This window comes from Lagenorhynchus albirostris, chromosome 7 (assembly GCF_949774975.1).
Source record: "Lagenorhynchus albirostris chromosome 7, mLagAlb1.1, whole genome shotgun sequence".
NCBI lineage: Eukaryota > Metazoa > Chordata > Mammalia > Artiodactyla > Delphinidae > Lagenorhynchus > Lagenorhynchus albirostris.
In genome coordinates, this window is record NC_083101.1 from 81,798,182 (window position 1) to 81,819,164 (window position 20,983).

The window sequence follows — 20,983 nt, forward strand, 5'->3', positions numbered from 1 at the left end:
GGAAAAAAGAAAAACAAATACGGACTCCTAATGTGAATTTTAAATCTTTCTTTTTTCCTTCCACTTACCCATTTTTAAAGACTGCATTCTTACTGGCAATGGCCTTTGAAAATAAACCTGTTAGGATCCTATAACTTCTCAGGAGGAAAAGCATCCACTTGATGGATGAATGAATTAGCAAGCAATTAGAAGAGGCCAAGAGAGAAAATCTACTACCCAAACATGTGACTGCAGCCCACTGTTGTCCCTTATGATTAGGGGCGATGGGCCAGGCTGTGGAAATATCCTAGAAGGGATCCTCCAGACCTGCATATCAATTAACTCTTTTCTGGGCAAAACAATCATTATATGTCGACCTGCAGTGAGGGGCATTACCTTGCATGGGTGGGGATCCACCCCATAGGTTTCCAAAGTGTGAGCTTTCAGGAGTAAGTTAAATTCAGCAACTGGTGGGCTCTGGCCTCTAAAATCACACAAGAGAAGTTTAGGGAGTTAATATGAAAAATAATAGAAACATGGAGTTCCTTCATTCAATAAAATGTGCTATTCTTAACTAAATAAAGAGAGAATCCCATAAATAGTAAGACTGGTCATTATTCCTCTCCACGAGGAGCCCTTTGCTAGGAAATCTGAGCCCATGTTCCAGGGCTAACTGTTCCATTATAAACCCACACGTACTGTGAGGACTCCAGTGACCCGGACAGTTAATCAAGGTTATCAAGTTACCAATAAGCAGGGGCCCTCGCAAATTCAATCTTAATATGAACTAAAACTCAGCATCTGTTCTTTCCTACTTATTTATCCAGGATAAATGGCATTTCTTTTTGCTCAGGGTAGGAAGTGGGCAAGCCTGTTACCCCATCAACAGCCTAAACAGAGCCATCCGGGTAAGAAGAGCTGTCAACCATTCCATTGGAAAGCCCTGGATTTGGAAAGAAAACCTCAGCCACTTCTAGTCCTAGCTGTGTCCTCCAGGGTGGTAAGCAAGGTCTTGGCCCCAGGCAGAAAAAGGGGGCTGCAAATACAGATGGCTATGAAGCCCTTTCAGGGCTAACTTCCAAACCAGAATTGTGCAGCATTTCAAAGACTCTGCTTTGACTAACAATATCTCACACGTATCTTAGAGAATCCGAACCATTCTCCAAGGATAATATGTAACCTGAACAACCAAGAAGAGTTTGCTAACAACAGGAATACAGTTTTATGTTCACAATGTAAAACTGTATTGCAATATTAACTCTCTTTCCACCCAAGCCTCTCCTCAAAGATGGATTCCCTCCCCACCCCCTCAAGACAGTGAAGAGTCCTCATGTCTCTAATGAAAACAGTATCCCATCTTCCTTCTCTGTAAAGCCTTTCAAGATCTTCTCTTTACCCTGAATGTTCACTCTAATATGTCTAAGGAGCATCTTTATTTATTCATCAAGATCAGCACTGTGGGGACCCTTGTAATCCAATAACTCATTTCTGACCATTTCTTTGATTCTTTTCTTCCCTTCCCGGCCTCTTCCTCACCTCAACCACTCTCTCTCTTCTCTCCTTTGAGAGACCCTAGCAAATGGATTTTGAAACTCCTAGGTCTATCCTCCATGTCTTTTTAACCTTTGTTTCATTCTCTTAAATCTAAGGCTTTTTGTATTACATTCTGAATTCTTTCTTTATTCAAACCTCCAGCTCATTAATTTCTTCTCCAGCTGTGTGCATCCTGCTTTCCATCCCACTGATGGGTTGTTTTAAAATATCAACTAAATATTTCATTTCTAATGTAATGTCTATTTGGCTCTTGAAACAGATGCCTGTTCTTATTTTATGGAATAAACTCTTCTTACTCCTCTGAGGATATCCACTTTGTTTCTTTTAAAGTCCAATCCCTGTTACTCCATTAATGCTGTCTTCTTGGTGACAGCCCTTTGGTTTGCTGAATCAGTGTCTTATTCAATGAATTGATGTTATTTTGTATTTTATGTTATTTGTTTAATACAGTGGCCTCCAGAGGTTGTAGGGAAGGGCAAGACAGGCCACATGGGAAGAGTGTGAGTTAGTAACTTGATTTCAGGCTGAAGGTTGTAGTTCCTTCTGGACATTGTCCACATAAGGTACCTCCAGCTCAAGCCTGCTGCTGCCCATGACTCAGCATAAGGGAACCAGAGGAAGAGGTCAAAGCTGCCCAACTGTTCCAGATGCAGTTGCCCAACCACCATGATGGCTGCCCTGTTATCTGTTGCCTGAAGCACCCAGAACCATTCCTATTCTATATGTCTTTGACCTGGATTCCTTCCATCTATTTCCTATCTTCCAGAGATACCGCAGGACTTCTGATCCAAAGATGGTGTTCTTTCTTGCAGCTGCTTTCTAATACATTTTCTATTATCCACAGGGACTTGGAGAGGGAAGGGAAGGGAGCCACACATGCTACCTTTTTCTTTTTTTTTGTTTTTTTTTTTTTTTTTTTTGCGATATGCGGGCCTCTCACTGTTGTGGCCTCTCCCGTTGCGGAGCACAGGCTCCGGACGCGCAGGCTCAGCGGCCATGGCTCACGGGCCCAGCTACTCCGCGGCATGTGGGATCTTCCCGGACCGGGGCACGAACCCGTGTCCCCTGCATCGGCAGGCGGACTCTCAACCACTGCGCCACCAGGGAAGCCCTACCTTTTTCTTTTAATAGAAGAGGTAATTTTTAAATCCATCCTTTACACAATGTATTACCAAGGGATTAATTCAAACACCTTCTTTAGGAAAGTAAGGTCTTTCTAAAGCCTTTCCGAATTTCCTCTTTAGTTTTGATGTTCTGAAGTTTCACTGGGACATACATAAAGGGAGCCTCCTTATTTATTCACCACGATCAGCACTTTACGACCCTTTCAATCTAACAAATCCTATCTTTCTTTGACCATTTCTTTGATTCTTTTTTTTTTTTGAAGCCCTAGTCATTATAATTGTTTCTCTTTTTGATAAAGGAACAAGAGATTCAAGAAAATCACCAAGTATTTTGATGGGGAAGGGAAAGGGGACTTTCTGCAAGTTTTTGCAATACATACAGGTATTTCTCCCTTCATAGCTCTCTCATAAGTTCCTGAAGTAAAAGCTTACCTTTCACCAGCAAATAAAGATAATTATTGAATCTGAATATTGGGGGCTTCCTGCCCCCACATACACACTCTCTCTTTTCTCTCTCACTCACTCGTTCATACACTCCCTCACCCCCCTGGCTGGGGACAAAGCACAAAGCTGAGCTGTCCAGCATGTTGCTAAGCAGTACCCCACTCTGGTGGCCCTCAAGGCAAAACTTCAGCCTAATGACCCAGATTGAGGCCACAGAGAAACAGGACTAGAGCTAAAGCAGCCCAGCACCTCCCACGCCACAGGCCACCAGCTCTGCTCCAGGATAATCCTGCCGCTTCACATGAAAGGCCCTCACTCTGCCTCCAGAGAGCTGGCCGTTCCCCTTTGTGGTAAACCGTCAACCTCTTTGTCGAAACAGCTACAGACTGTTTATTCTTGAAATTCGACTTTGGTTTTGCAGCACACCCTTCTTTGCCATTCAGTCTGGGAACAAGTTAATTTTGAAAGGCTATAGTTTGGAAGTTCCTATTGGAAAGTCAGGACTTTTTGCTTGCCTAGGTGGTCTCTTTCTGACCACTTCCCTGTCCTTTGTAAATCTGATGAGCATCTAATTGCAAACACTCAACCCCAGATGGCAGCAGGGTGCCGTGCTACACAGCTCCAGAGGACACACCATTAAACGCAGAGACCTCTGCTCATCAGGAGCTATCATCCAGGCGTGAAAAGGTAAGTCCCTGTCTGGGAAAAGATTTTGGCAACATGTACAATCAAAAAAGGACTCCTGGGCTTCCCTGGTGGCGCAGTGGTTGAGAGTCCGCCTGCCGATGCAGGGGACGCGGGTTCGTGCCCCGGTCCGGGAAGATCCCACATGCCGCGGAGCGGCTGGGCCCGTGAGCCGTGGCCGCTGGGCCTGCGCGTCCGGAGCCTGTGCTCCGCAATGGGAGAGGCCACAGCAGTGAGAGGCCCGTGTACCGCAAAAAAAAAAAAAAAAAAAAAAAAAAAAAAGAACTCCTATGTAGAATATTTTTTAAAAAACCTCCAATAAATCAATAAACAACAATAAAATAATTTTTAAAGATAACTCAGAAGGAAACATGGCAAAAGACTTGAATAGACACTTCACAAAATAAGATATCCAAATAGCCAACAACCACATGACAATGTGCTTAACCTCTCTAAAATCAGGAAAATGAAAAACTCTAAGAAGTCACTTACACATCCATCTGACAGCCAAAATTAAAAAAAATACCAAGCACTCATGAGCATGTGCAGCAAAAGCAACTCTCATATACTGTTGGTAGAAGACTAATTAAGTAGAACTATCTGGAAAACTGACGTTATCTCCTGAAGTTAAACATGTTTACCCTATAACACAGCAATTCCATTCATAGTTATACATACAACAGGGATGAGTGCCTGCTGCATCAAGAAATACATAGAATTTTCACAGTAGTGCCATTTGTAACAGCAAAAGAATAGGAAACAAATGTCTACTAACAGTAGAATGGATATACAACGGAACACTATACAGCTGTGAAAATAAATGAATTCAAGCCACACACAACAAGACGGGTGACTATTACAAAAATAAAACTGAACAAAACAGGCCAGATAGAAATGAATACACATTGAATGAATTCCATTTATATGGCTTTTTTAAATGAGCAAAACAAAACTAAAGTATTTAAAGTCAGAGATGTGATTACCTTTGGTGGGGGGAAGGGAGAAGATAAATATTGGGAAGGGGCATAACAGGGGCTTCTGAGGTGTCACAGATTCTCACTTTGACCTGGGTGGTGGTTACATACGTACTCGCTTTGTAATAATTCATTGAGCTTGACATCTATGTTTTGTTGGCTTTTCTGAATTTGTGTTATGCTTCCATTTTTAAGAGTTTAAGAAAAAAGGAAAAGAAAGAAAAAAGGCCGTGAAGCACTGGGAACCCTCATAAATTATTGGTGTGAATGGAGCAACCCCTTCAGCAAACAAGCCACAATTTCCTAGAAAAGCTGAACTTGTGCAAACTCTATGGCACAAGCTTGTACCTGGTTTCTACACCTAGGTTTGTACCTACACTTAGGGACTCTTTTACATACACCCCTACGAGAAGTATTCAAGCAGCCATAGTAACTTTGTAATAGCAAAAACCTAGAAACAACCCCAGTGTCAACAGGAGAATGGATACATAAAATGTGACATGTTCATATGATAGAAAATTAATTACACAGAAGCAAAAATGTAGACCTATGGCTGTATGGATCAATGTGAAGAACCTCAAAAACATCATGTTGGTAGGGGGAAAGTGAGATACACAAATAGAGTGTGATTCCATTTGTATGAAAGTCAAAAGTAGGAAAAAACTAAGCATACATTACTTGTTGATGTATGGAGTACATTTATAAAAGCAAAATAAGAGAATGAATAACCTAAAATTCAGAATAGCATAGAGAAGGGAGGGAGGTAATCTGGAAGGGTCACGTTAGGAGACTTGAGATCATCTGGTGATGTTCTAATTCGTAAGCAGAGTTAGGGGGTCATGGGTGGTTTTTCAACCAATCTTTAAATGATACATATATTGAATATACTCTTTTATCTATCATACATTTTCAATGATCAAAAGAGAAACAATTCCTGCCTTTTTAGTAAAAGAATTATTGGGTGAAGTATTATGCAATCTAAAAGCACCATTAAACTCAACAGACTAGTCAGGAATATGAGATATCCATGCAGAGCAACCTTTTACCAAACTCTCCTGTTCTGAGCAATATATAACTGTTTATATTGTGAAGCAGTATATATATATTTTTTCACTTACTATTCATCAAGGAGGAATTCTTATGCTCATTTTATAGATGAGGATTTTGACACTCAAAGAGGAAAAGTAACTTGCTCAAGGTTACTCAAGTATTAGGTGGAGGAGTGAATGCGAACCCAAGGCAGCCTGATTCCAAAGGGCTTCTCGGGACCTGCGCTACCATCACGACCAACATGATATGGTCCAGGGCCATTTGCCTGCTCTCCTGGATTCCAGGCTGAGCATTTCCAAGTGACATGGTTTCTATTGGTTTTTCTAGAAAGCATTTTTCAAATTCTAAACATTTCATGTTATCGGTATTAAGGCACTCCATCCCAGACGACAGATATCTAGATCTGAATAGAGAGCAGTGATATATTCTTTTAATCTAGGTCAGAGATCCCCAGACTAGAGTCTGCGGGCTAAATCCGGATCGCCACCTGGTTTTGTACAGCCCTGGAACTAGAAATGTTTTTTCCATTTTTAAATGGCTTGAAACAATCAAAGAATATTTCATGCCCTGTGAAAATTACATGACATTCAAATATCAGTCTCCATAAATAAAGTTTTATTGGAACAAAGACACACCCATTTGTTTGGGTACCATCTGTGGACACTGTCATGCTACGATGGCAAAAATGAGAGGTTGCGACAGAGACCATATGTTGTGCAAAGCCTAAGATATTTACTAAATGGCCTAGGATAGGAAAAGTTTGCTGAACCCTGATTTAGGAACTGAACACAGGACTAGAAAACAACTGAAGCTGTGTCTGTTTGATTCCATACAATGGAGATTAAAAATAGTACCTATCTCCAAGATTTGGTGTAAAGAATAAGCAGTTAACAGATGTAAAGCCATTAGACTAGTGCCTGACACAGAGCATGCTCTCTCCTCGCCCTCAGAATAGCATTTGTTCCCTTCCTAGCCCTGCACGTGACTGAAATCAGAAATATGACGTCGATTGGAAGTGTCAGGAAGCATGCCAAGCTATTTACAGTAGAGCGAAGTCCTCTCTTCAAAATAAAAGTCCTCGAATTGGTATCATTTGCGTTGGGTTTGACTCAGATCTCCAATGCCTAAGCATTTCAAAGACTTAATCTAAAAATTCATACACAGAGAAAAGCTACAAATGTTCAGAGAAGGAAAAGGGGTTCAAAACCAATGGAGAAAAGGTAGAGACCCTGATAGCACTAAGATACTCCTGAGTCCCCCTGACTCACTGAGGAGGAAATCATTGAATAGTCAGGTTTTCAGGAAGACATTAAGATCAATTAAATAGAAATTTGTTTTCCTTTCAAATCTCCCACTGGACATTTGTTTCTGGCCAAAACTCTGTTTGGTAATGGAAAATAATGATTTTCTATCCTTTAAATCTGGAACCAGGAATTGTTCTGCTAAGATTAATAGTGTCTCTAATGAGTCATTTAGAGATAAAGACCAGTGTTTAGTTGAATTCTTTTTCAAGAACTAACAATTCTCTAAAGATATACTTTTCTAATAAACTAGGTGTGGTCAAGTAATTATGTACTTAACTATGTATCTCCCTTCTGCCTGTCTTGAAAACTTTTTTTGCCAAGAGAAACACTCTCTCTCTTATTGATCCTCCTTTAGCATACCATTACATAGAGTACAAAATCGTACAGCATCCCAAGGATGAATGCAAATTCTTAATGGACGTTAATTGTGGAGTGAGGTGTGGGTCTTGACGGCAATGACTTGGGCTGCTTGGAGCACAGGTGGACAGGGAAGGGGGTGGGTTTGGATCCACCTGAACCATTTGGGTCTGTGAGCTCCAGAATTAAACTCTTGGGTAAAAGACCAATAGAATGGTCTGCTACCGCAAAGTAGAATTCTCAATTTGAGTTAGGTTAGATTTTGCTGCAACTTGGTTGCAACTTTAGAGTTTGTTTACCACTGGCTCCAAAGCTTGAAAGTGCGCTCAGAACTTGCCTTTCATCAGGGCTTGGGATCTTAGCCTCCACGAGACTCTGGAGAGTTCTCCATGCTTTATGGCTTGGCTGCCAGCTTTCTGAGCTGCAGGAAATCTCCTCTGCTCTCCAGTCCCACCCACGGCTCTCTGCACCTCAGATGACCATTTTCCTTCCTGTGGTCATGTCCCCCGCCCTTGGCAAGGGATGTCCTGCCCTGGCTGAAGGTCTGCAGTGCCTCCGAGGGGTTTCACTCAGCTCTCCTGCCCTGTCTGCCGTTGGCATACTGCCCCTCTTCACTCAGTGAAGGCCTGGGGTCCAATGGTGGTGGGAAAGTGCAACTCACTCTGTAGCTGGAGTCTTTGGGGTCCCAATCAGTCAGGTCAGCCCACTCGTGGTCACTAAATGCTTGTTAAAGGTTTGGCTCGTTCCCCTTGCCCCCCACCTCTGGCATATTCCTCCTCCTCCCACCACCACCAGAGGTAAAAGCAACAGCAGGTCTCTGCCGTCCCAGGAAAGGCATTCTGGATTTCAGTACCTTTAGGTTTCTTTGCATCCTCAGCTCTCAGATGGGTTTAAAAAATATGACTTTGGGGCTTCCCTGGTGGCGCAGTGGTTGGGGGTCCGCCTGCCGATGCAGGGGACACGGGTTCGTGCCCCGGTCCGGGAGGGTCCCACGTGTCGCGGAGCGGCTGGGCCCGTGAGCCATGGCCGCTGGGCCTGCGCCTCCGGAGCCTGTGCTCCACAATGGGAGAGGCCACAACAGTGAGAGGCCTGCATACCGCAAAAAAAAAAAAAAAAGACTGTAGTTTATCTAGCTTGCTGGTGGTGTCTTGGTGTTAGGGGGAGATCCCTCTCTCGTGCTTTCCACATCCTCACTGGAAGTGAGAGTCCCTAGTCTGTCACTTCTAATTCTTTACTTAGGGACATTATCTCTCCTAAGCTCCTTGGGGAACATTAGGGACTGCATCTGTGCAGAGCATTAGATAGAACACTACAAATTTGGGTGACTGCCATGATATGGGGGAGACATATGGTGATGCTCTGGGACAGGGGCAAGACACATAGAAGAACAGCCACTTAGAAAGACATCAGAGTGCTTTACAGGAACACTTAGGTTTCAGGTCAAGTTCTATTGCTTCACAACTGTGTAGCCTTGAATAAGTTAATTTCTCAGGCCTCCGTTTCCTTATTGGTAAAAGAAGGTGGTTTCAAACAATCCAATGTAGGACTGAGGTGAATTGACTGAGCAGGGATGGTGGCGACTCAGAGAACAAATGATTCTTTTAAAGAGTGCTGCTGCTGTCATGTAAGTGACAGGCATGTTACCAAATCCCCCAGTTGCAAGTAAGCTAGAACTTTATGGGAGCTGATTCCATTTTCCAAAACTATTATTTGGCCAAAGAACCTACATCTGGGTGAGAGTGTAGTCCAAGGACTGTTATTTTTTTTAATTAATTAATTAATTTTTATTTATTTATTTTTGGCAGCGTTGGGTCTTCACTGCTGCACACAGGCTTTCTCTAGTTGCGGTGAGCAGGGGCTACTGTTTGTTGCAGTGCGCGGGCCTCTCATTGCGGTGGCTTCTCTTGTTGTGGAGCACGGGCTCTAGGTGTGTAGGCTTAGTAATTGTGGCTCGCAGGCTCAGTAGTTGTGGTACACGGGCTCAGTTGCTCTGCAGCATGTGGGATCTTCCGGACCAGGGTCGAACCTGTGTCCCCTGCACTGGCAGGCAGATTCTTAACCTCTGCACCACCAGGGAAGTCCTAGAAAGCTAGACATTTTTGAAACTATAAATCCTTGCCCGGAAGCCATGGCACATGATTTACAGAGATTGTGAGCTTTGAGAAATAAAAAGAGATACTGACTCTTTAAAATACACTCAGTGTCATTATTACTTCCAGCACAAACCACACTGCATTAGATCATTATGGGGGTGGCTAATCCGATAAGTTTTCTGCTCTTTAAGGGCAAGGAATATACTTCATCAAACTGCTTCACCGCCAATTGAGTTTTCTGAATATTTAAAAGCTGATGACCTGTTACTGAAGCTAATCCAAAGGTCTTTGCTTCTAATGAGAAACCTGATGAACTAGCTGAGTAGAAACTCCAGGAAAACCTCCAGAGAAACCTATCATGGTTCCTGATAGTGAAATCAATCTTATTCTTGATCTTCAACCCCCTCTGAGGACCCCCCAGGACTAATGGTATGGGTATTCCCTCTTAACCCAGATGGTCATGACTAAAGCTGTGGAAAACTGAAACCAAAAGAGTCAAAAATAACAACTGTCACGTCCCCTGGGGGTTGTTGCAATGGCTTCCTCCAGCCACCAGAGGGCTCTAGAAGGAGGAATAACCTATTTCTAAGCAGTCCCATTGCTAGGATCTCATCTCTGCATACCAAACTCAAATAAAGTCTATAAATTATGAGATTATTTCTTATACATAGTTTTAAAAACAAATATGGATCTTTTGTCTTAAAATTATCTGTGGAGTCAGGATAGTGAAGCAGAAATTGATTCTAGACCTGCTCTACTAGATGTTTAAAACAAAGGTCAGCAAACTAGAACCCATGAATCAAATCCAGTCCACCATCTGTTTTGTCAATAAAGTTTTAGTGAATCACAGCCCACTCATTTATGTATTGTCTATGTCACCCTACAAAAGCAGAGCTGAGTGGCTGCAATAGAGACCATACAGCCCAGAAAGCCAAACAAATTTATTAACTACACCTCATCTAGAAGAATTACTCAGCCTCAGTGAGTTTTAGCATAGACATGTATTCAAAACTGTGAATCATATAGATACATATCTACATTCTCCAGTTCACAGGTTGTTAAGAGGCCCAAAGATGCCTTTATAAAATCTTTCTAAATAAAATTCTATTAGCTATATACCTATTGGAATACCTTTCTAAATATACCTATTTAGAAAGCTATATACCTTTCTAAATAAAATTCTATTAGCTATATACCTATATACCTATCTATTAGCTATATACCTATAGCTAATAAAATTCTATTAGCTAAATACCTACACCTCATCTAGAAGAATTACTCAGCCTCAGTGAGTTTTAGCATAGACATGTATTCAAAACTGTGAATCATATAGATACATATCTACATTCTCCAGTTCACAGGTTGTTAAGAGGCCCAAAGATGCCTTTATAAAATCTTTCTAAATAAAATTCTATTAGCTGTATACCTATTGGAATGGCCGGAATCCAGAACACTGAAAACACCACATGCTGGTAAAGATGTGGAGCAACAGGAACTCTCATACATTGCTGGTGGGAATGCAAAATGGTACAGCCACTTTGGAAGACAGTTTGTCAGTTTCTTACAAAATTGAATATACTCTTGCCATACAATCCAGCAATGATGCTCCTTGATATTTACCCAAAGGAGATGAAAATTTACGTCCACACAAAAGCCTGTCCATGGATGATTATACCAATTTTACTCATAACTGCCAAGACTTGAAAGCAACCATATGTCCTTCGGTAGGTGAATGGATAAATAAACTGTGGTACATACAACGGAATATATTATTCAGCAATAGGAAGAAATGAGCTATCAATAAAAGACGAGCAGGAATCTTAAATGCATATTGCTTAGTGAAAAAAGCTAATTTGAAAAGGCTACATACTGTATGGTCCCAACTGTATGACATTCTGGAAAAGGCAAAACTATGGAGACAGGTAACAGATCAGCAATTGCCAGAGGTTAGGGAGGAGGGAGGGATGAATAAGGCAGAGCACAGAAGGTGTTTAGGGCAGTGAAAGTATTCTGTATGATACTATAATGGTGGATATACATATCATTATACTATTGTCTAAACCCATAGAATATACAACATCAAGAGCGAACCCTAAGGTATCGATGTAGGTTCATCAATTATAATAAATGTTCCACGCTGGTGGGGGATGGATGATAATTTGGGGAAGGTTGTACATGTGTTGGGGCAGAGACTATAGGGGAAATCTGTATACCTTCCACTCAATTCTGGTGTGAACCTAAAACTCTTCTAAGAAATAAAGTCTATGAAAACAAAAACTCTATTAGTCAATGAGATTGTGAAGGCCATTAAGAGCTGTCTGCCAGCTGTTTCCAGTCTGCACCTTCTGGACACCTGATAGAACTGCACTTCCTTGCGGTTGGGTGGGACCATGTGGCTAGTTCTGGCCACAGTGGTAAAGCAGAAGCGATATGTATCACTTCCAAGCTGAAGCAGGACCTTTCACAGCTCTCTTTTTCCTGGCAAACTCGAGTCTGTGACTGACTCAAGTGACAATGACTAGCACAGCCCCCAGCTGACCTCTGGTGAGTATACAGCAGAGCAAGAAGTAAATAAATAAGTGAACAAACAAACAAACCTTTCTTGTGAGCTTTTGGAGTTGTTTCCTCAGGAAAATCTAGTTACCTTGACTGGTACAGAGATGATCAATAACTATATTATATTTGCAAAACTATGTCTTCTCCCCCACTGTCAGTCAATGACGTGGCACATCTGAAGAAGCAAAGCTGCCCTAGCCACGAACTTCAATCTTCACTCACAAATCTCTTCAACATCTAAAGGAGTCTAAGCACTTAGTCCATGCAAACTCTTACTAAAACCTTGGCCTTATATTTTCAAGCACCTCAAAATTCCAGAGTCTCTCTCTCTCTCTCCCCCCTAAAGAACTCCCTTATTAATGCCTGTCTATCAATCCATCTTGGGTCCACCTTCAAGCACTGTGTAGCCTCCTAAGGAGGGAAGTTCTTCCGCCCTGATTCATTTTCTCCCAAGAATCACAGCTTTAGTACCTTCCACAGAGAGCACAGGAGAAAAAGGATCCTAATCAAGTAAAAAGGCTGGAGAAGATTGTGAACCCACAGAGCTAATCCTGTTTATCAGGCAAATCATGGTCATGTCTGCTAATGTCTGAGTGTCTCTATTGGCATCTCTTTTGTTTTCTTCCTTGACTGGGTCAGAAACCGGGTAGGGAGCAAGAGGTTATTTGGGCGGGGGAGGGGGGAGCAGGCTCAAACCCCAACAAAGGCCAACTGGAAACCATTCAGGAAGTTTCCATAACAACAGATCATTGATCACGCATTGTCCCTTTGCTGTGTGGGAGGGTCATGAGTGCTGTGATAACCTTGGAGAGTAAGATGGTAACACCTTGGTGCAGCCTATATGGGTCTCTTCCACCTATGACTCCTTCCTGGAACTGTCAGGTTTGCAGAGCAATCCAACCAGAGGTCCAATTCCCACACAAGAAGATTGATACTTTCATGACCTGTGTGCAAAGGGCTCGCTGATCCCCCAGGGCAACCTCAGTCTCTGTAGCAGGTTTCCAACCGATTCTATTGATAGAAAGCCCCTTCTCTTCTGCACTGTCAGCTTGCCTGCTCTTCTTATCGTTCCATCCAAACCTGAACTCTCTCTCTGCTGCATTGATGCAGAAGGAAACACATGACTACTTAAGGAGAAAAAGGAGCAAAAACACATAGGAAAATACCCTCTGAATGTCTCTTTTCAATATCACAGGATATCTGGCTGTTTCATCCTCCAGACATACAACTTTGACTTCTTCACAAGGGCTTTCTGGGTGTTACAAATGTGTTGGGCAACAGGAAAGCAGCTTTGGCCAAGCCATGGAGTTTACTTCCAAGGTCTACAAACCATAGCTGACTGTTGACCCTGTCTATTCTCTAGATGCATGAAGACTACTTTCAGGGTTGTCAACAGATTCAGATGCTGGCACAAGGTCCAATCTACAGCTTTCTTATTATAAAAAACAATCTGGAATCTTCTTGGCTCCACTCATTTGCTCATGAAATCCAGTGGGTCACCAAGTCTTCCTGCAACGTCTCTCAAAATCCTCTTGTTTCAGTTTTCTCTACTCCAATTCTTGTTCAGGTCCCCAGCATGTCTTGCCTGGATGACAGCTCTAACTGATCCTCCTGCCACAGTCTCCACCCTCTGGGCCATCGCCATCACGATCACTGTGGAACATCAATGTGACTACCAGGTTGCCTTATGGCTGCTCAGCACAGGGGATAAGAGCATGGGTATGAGTGTCAGGTAAGAGCAAGGTTCAAGTCCTGACTCTGCTACTAACAGTGCAAGTCCTTCAGCCACTCCAGGCTGTGCTTTCTTCACCTCAGACAGGGAACAACAACAACAGCACAAACCTCGTAGAGTTTGGCAGGACTGAGTGGGGCGATGCATGTAAGGCTCTTAGCACAGTGCTTGGCATCCAGTAAGAGCTCAATAAACGTTTATTATCGGGCTTCTCTGGTGGCGCAGTGGTTAAGAATCCACCTGCCAATGCAGGGGACACGGGTTCAAGCCCTGGTCCGGGAAGATCCCACATGCCGCGGAGCAACTAAGCCTGTGAGCCACAACTACTGAGCCTGTGCTCTAGAGCCCATGAGCTGCAACTACTGAAGCCCGTGTGCCACAACTACTGAAGCCTGTGCACCTAGAGCCTGTGCTCCGCAACAAGAGAAGTCACCGCAATGAGAAGCCCGTGCACCGCAACAAAGAGTAGCCCCCGCTCGCCACAACTAGAGAAAGCCGGCGCACAGAAACAAAGACCCAATGCAGCCAAAAATTAAATAAATGAATATATATAAAATGTTTATTGTCATATGTTCTGAGCATTTGAGACCCTGCAAATTCTGGTCACAGCAGACCGTTCAATCCCCTTTCCCTACCAATCTGCACAGTGGATGTGACTGCTTCATCCAGAGGGTCTCACCCTGTGCTGCTCAGACACTGCTGGTCCACAAGCCCTCAACTGAAGCACTGGAACTTTACTTTTACCTCTAGCATGTTTGTTCCCAAATTGTAAAAAAAGTAGGCAGACTGTCATATTTTCAACAAAGCTTTCATTGGGAGACAATACCCTAAAATTACCCATAGAGATGGTATGTTGCTTTCTGAAATCTGTACAATTTTTGATGTCTAATCATCTTTACCTCTTAAGGACAAGGGTCATCTTTTTTAATTTTTTGCGGCACGCAGGCCTCTCACTGTTGTGGCCTCTCCCGTTGCAGAGCACAGGCTCCGGACGTGCAGGCTCAGGGGCCATGGCTCACGGGCCTAGCCGCTCCGCGGCGTGTGGGATCTTCCCAGACCGGGGTACGAACCCGTGTCCCCTGCATCGGCAGGCGGACTCTCAGCCACTGCGCCACCAGGGAAGCCCCAAAGGTCATCTTTTTAAAGCTGAACTATGCTGCCACCTTTAATGCCCACATGTACACTCTTCTCAGAATTACCAGCATGGGGAGTGCCTGCATAAAGCAGGGATCTCAGCACTCCCTCTCAAGGGGACAGTCATTTGTTCCAGGATTCATAATCCAGTGACACTATGGGGGGTTTCTTGGGTTTTTTTTATAATTACCAGAAGCGCAGAAGATGGAAGCATCTCAGCATGCACAGTTCTTCATCCATACTTGTCATAGCACAGCCCAGGCTTGCTATGATTATCAAAATGAATTTTCTGTGATTTGCAGGGATCTATATTCTAGTTACAGATTAGGATACCTGAGTTACCTGGATTCCAAATTGGTGATGATGCCTATTCATGCTTCATTTCCTTCCTGGTAGCCTATGCAGAACAGAAGCATCACAATGCTCCAGGGCAAAGACTCTAGAGCCAGGCTGCCTAGATTGAAATCCAGCCTCTGTCACTTGCTAGCTGTGTGATCCTGGGTAAAATGCTTAATCACTCTGTGCCTCAGTTCCCTCATCTGTAAAATGGGAACAACCATGGCACCTATCTCCTAAGTTGTTGCGAAGATTAAATGAGTCAATATGCACAAGTACTGAGAACAGTGTCTGGTCCACAGTGAATAAATACTGTGTGTGATTTCGCTACTCATACTCCTCTGTAGTTATCAATCGTCCTGGAGCATCACAGACAAGGAAAAGAGAAGCAGATGCTGAATCTGTCATCTTGAAAGCAGCTCAGCAAAGGAAACCTTGTCAATGGATTCTACTCTACTTGGAGTCAAAGCTTTCAACAATGGCCACAGGAAGGGAAGAGGCAATGCAAAATTCAAAATAGAAAGGATTACTTATTTATCCTAGATTTCATGTTCAGAAACCCAGGGTTGTTAAAACCCAGAAGAAAATATATGGCTCTAATAACTGCTGATGGTTCATAAACAGCCACACAGGGGACCCCACATTATTGAGATTGTCACTGATGGAGGACCTTGACAGTGCCCAGAAATACTGACCTGCCACCTGAAAGAGTCTACCCATACATTACAAATATTCTTCACAACACGATTTGCACATTCCCTGCAATAAGAACACTTTCTCACCTCTATCATTTCTACAAATGTCTACCCCTATTACCTGAGTTCATTTTTATGAATTTCCACTATTTTTCTTTCCAGCTTCTGTGACTGCTTGGGGAAAATCTCAAACTCACTGATGTAATTCTCAGGATGCTCGTCAGGATCATAGTCACCGAGCTCAGCTGTAACCAGAAAAAATAAAGAGAAAAAGCAAGGTTAAAAACAACAAGAGCAGTGTCCTTGTCCCCGCACTGAACCACAGCCCACCCCTGCCTCTTCCGGAGACCTTCCAACACTAGAAGCAATATGGCAACTTCTGTCAAGCCAGAAAGATAAACGTTTGGGTTGCTTTGGCTGTGTGGCTAACAGGGTCTTCGTGCTGTGGCTGGGTGTCAGTCCTGAGCCTCTGAGGTGGGAGAGCCGAGTTCAGGACATTGGTTCACCAGAGACCTCCCAGCCACACGTAACATCAATCAGCAAGAACTCTCCTAGAGACCTCCATCTCAATCTAAGTCCCAGCTCCACTCATGACCAGCAAGCTCCAGTGCTGGACATGCCAGACAACTAGCAAGACAGGAACACAACCCCACCCATTAGCAGAGAGGCTGCCTAAAATCATACTAAGTTCACAGACACCCCAAAGCACACCACCGGAAATGGTCCTGCCCACCAGAAAGACAAGATCCAGCCTCACCCACCAGAACACAGGCACTAGTCCCCTCCACCAGGAAGCCTACACAACCCACTGAACCAACCTTACCCACTGGGGGCACACACCAAAAACAACGAGAACTACGAACCTGCAGCCTGTGAAAAGGAGACCCCAAGCACAGTAAGTTAAGCAAGAGAAGACAGAGAAATACACAGCAGATGAAGAAGCAAAGTAAAAACCCACCAGACCAAACAAATGAAGAGGTAATAGGTAGTCTACCTGAAAAAGAATTCAGAGTAATGATAGTAAAGATGATCCAAAATCTTGGAAATAGAATAGAGAAAATACAAGAAATGTTTAACAAGGATCTAGAAGAACTAAAGAGCAAATAAACAATGATGAACAGCACAATAAATGAAATTAAAAATTGTCTAGAAGGAATCAATAGCAGAATAACTGAGGCAGAAGAATGGATAAGTGATCTGGAAAATAAAATAGTGGAAATAACTACCACAGAGCAGAATAAAGAGGAAAGAATGAAAAGAATTGAGGACAGTCTCAGAGACCCCTGGGACAACATTAAATGCACAAAAATTCGAATTATAGGTGTCCCAGAAGAAGAAGAGAAAAAGAAAGGGACTGAGAAAGTATTTGAAGAGATTATAGTTAAAAACTTCCCTAATATGGGAAAGGAAATAGTCAATCAAGTCCAGGAAACACAAAGAGCTCCATACAGGATAAATCTAAGGAGAAACATGCCAAGACACATATTAATCAAACTATCAAAAATTGAATACAAAGAAAAAATATTAAAATCAGCTTTTATACTATTTATATTATAAAATTAAATATTATATAATTTATATAATATAAATTATATTATTATTATTATTTTTTTTTTTGCGGTACGCAGGCCTCTCACTGTTGTGGCCTCTTGCGTTGCAGAGCACAGGCTCTGGACGCACAGGCTCAGCGGCCATGGCTCATGGGCCCAGCCGCTCCGCGGAATGTGGGATCTTCCCGGACCGGGGCACGAACCCGGGTCCCCTGCATCGGCAGGCGGACTCTCAACCACTGCGCCACCAGGGAAGCCCTATATTATATTTTTAATATAAAAATATTAAAAGGGAAAAACAACAAATAACATACAAGGGAATCCCCATAAGGTTAACAGCTGATCTTTCAGCAGAAACTCTGCAAGCCAGAAGGGACTGGCAGGACGTACTGAAAGTGATGAAAGGGAAAAACCTACAACCAAGATTACTCTACCAAGCAAGGATCTCATTCAGATTTGATGGAGAAATTAAAACCTTTAAAGACAAGAAAAAGCTAAGAGAATTCAGCACCACCAAACCAGCTTTACAACAAATGCTAAAGGAACTTCTCTTGAAGAAGAGAAGGAAAGACCTACAAGAGAAGGAAAAGACCTACAATAACAAACCAAAAACAATTAAGAAAATGGTAATAGGAACATACATATTGATAATTACCTTAAATATAAATGGATTAAATGTTCCAACCAAAAGACCTATGTCTGTCTGAATGGATACAAAAACAAGACCCGTATATATGCTGTCTACAAGAGACCCACTTCAGACCTAGGGACACATAAAGACTGAAAGTGAGGGGATGGAAATAGATATTCGATGCAAACAGCAATCAAAAGAAAGCTGGAATAGCAATTCTCATATTAGACAAAATAGACTTTAAAATAAAGACTATTACAAGAGACAAAGAAGGACACTACATAATGGTCAAGGGATCAATCCAAGAAGAAGATATAACAATTGTAAATATTTATTCACTCAACATAGGAGCACATCAATACATAAGGCAAATGCTAACAGCCATAAAAGGGGAAATAGACAATAACACAATCATAGTAGGGGACTTTAACACCCCACTTTCACCAATGAACAGCTCATCCAAAATGAAAATAAATAAGGAAACACAGGCTTTAAATGATACATTAAACAAGATGGACTTACTTGATATTTATAGGACATTCCATCCAAAAACAACAGAATACACTTTCTTCTCAAGTGTTCATGGCATATTCTCCAGGATAGATCATATCTTGGGTCACAAATCAAGCCTTGGTAAATTTAAGAAAATTGAAATCGTATCAAGTATCTTTTCCAACCACAACACTATGAGACTAGATATCAATTACAGGAAAAAAAACTGTAAAAAATACAAACACATGGAGGGTAAGCAATACACTACTAAATAACCAAGAAATCACTGAAGAAGTCAAAGAGGAAATGAAAAAATACCTAGAAACAAATGACAATGAAAACACAATGGCCCAAAACCTATGGGATGCAGCAAAAGCAGTTCTAAGAGGGAAGTTTATACCAATACAATCCTACCTCAAGAAACATCTCAAATAAACAACCTAGCCTTACACATAAAGCAATTACAGAAAGAAGAACAAAAAAAACCCCAAAGTGAGCAGAAGGAAAGAAATCATAAAGATCAGATCAGAAATAAATGAAGAAGAATAGAAGGAAACAATAGCAAAGATCAATAAAACTAAAAGCTGGTTCTTTGAGAAGATAAACAAAATTGATAAATCATCAGCCAGACTCATCAAGAATAAAAGGGAGAAGACTCAAATCAACAGAATTAGAAATGAAAAAGGAGAAGTAACAACTGACACTGCAGAACTACAAAGGATCATGAGACATTACTACAAGCCAATAAAATGGACAACCTGTAAGAAATGGACAAATCCTTTGAAAACCACAACCTTCTGAGACTGAACCAGGAAGAAATATAAAATATAAACAGACCAATCACAAGCACTGAAATTGAAACTGTGATTAAAAATCTTCCAACAGACGAAAGCCCAGGACCAGATATCTTCACAGGCGAATTTTATCAGATATTTAGAGAAGAGCTAACACCTATCCTTCTCTAACTCTTCCAAAATATAGCAGAGGGAGGAACACTCCCAAACTCATTCTATGAGGCCACCATCACCCTGATACCAAAACCAGACAAAGATGTCACAAAGAAAGAAAACTCCAGGCCAATATCACTGATGAACACAGATGCAAAAATCCTCAACAAAATACTAGCAAACAGAATCCAACAGCACATTAAAAGGATCATACACCATGATCAAGTGGGGTTTATCCCATGAATGCAAGGATTCTTCAATATACAGAAATCAATCAATGTGATACACCATATTAAGAAGTTGAAGGATAAAAACCATATGATAATCTCAATACATGCAGGAAAAGCTATCGACAGAATTCAACACCTATTTATGATAAAAACTCTCCAGAAAGTAGGCACAGAGGGAACTTACCTCAACATAATAAAGGCCATATGTGATAAACCCACAGCAAACATCATTCTCAATGGTGAAACTGAAACCATTTCCACTAAGATCAGGAACAAGACAAGGTTGCTCATTCTCACCACTATTATTCAACATTGTTTTGGAAGTTTTAGTCACAGCAATCAGAGAAGTAAACAAATAAAAGGAATCCAAATCAGAAAAGAAGACATAAAACCGTCACTGTTTGCAGATGACATGATACTATACATAGAGAATCCTAAAGATGCTACCAGAAAACTACTAGAGCTAATCAATGAATTTGGTAAAGTAGCAGGATACAAAATTAATGCACAGAAATCTCTTGCATTCCTGTACATTAATGATGAAAAATATGAAAGAGAAATTAAGGAAACACTCCCATTTACCATTGCAACAAAAAGAATAAAGTATCTAGGAATAAACCTACCTAAGGAGACCAAAGACCTGTATGCAGAAAACTATAAGACACTGATGAAAGAAATTAAAGATGATACAAACAGATGGAGAGATAGACCATGTTCTTGGATTGGAAGAATCAACATTGTGAAAATGACTATACTACCCAAAGCAATTTGCAGATTCAGTGCAATCCCTATCAAACTACCAATGGCATTTTTCACAGAACTAGAAAAAAATTTTTCACAATTTGTATGGAAACACAAAAGATCCCAAATAGCCAAAGCAATCTTGAGGGGAAAAATTGGAGCTGAGGAATCAGACTCCCTGAATACAGGCTATACTACAAAGTTACAGTAATCAAGAAAGTATGGTACTGGTACAAAAACAGAAATATAGATCAATGGAACAGGATAGAAAGCCCAGAGATAAACCTAAGCACATATGGCCACCTTATCTCTGACAAAGGAGACAAGAATATACAATGGAGAAAAAACAGCCTCTTCAATAAGTAGTGCTGGGAAA

The 20,983-nt window shown here is 41.8% G+C and overlaps 1 protein-coding gene across 2 annotated transcripts in view; it reads right to left on the minus strand.

Annotated features, from left to right (window-relative positions):
- Nucleotides 1–20,983, minus strand: part of FRMD3 (FERM domain containing 3) — a 316,055-nt gene that overhangs the window by 79,456 nt on the left and 215,616 nt on the right. For both annotated transcript variants that reach the window (XM_060155298.1, XM_060155297.1), the window contains exons 6-7: nt 16,138–16,261; nt 376–463 (exon numbers count right to left, since the gene is read on the minus strand). In XM_060155298.1, the coding sequence (XP_060011281.1) occupies nt 376–463; nt 16,138–16,261 (212 nt within the window). The remainder of the gene's footprint in view (nt 1–375; nt 464–16,137; nt 16,262–20,983) is intronic.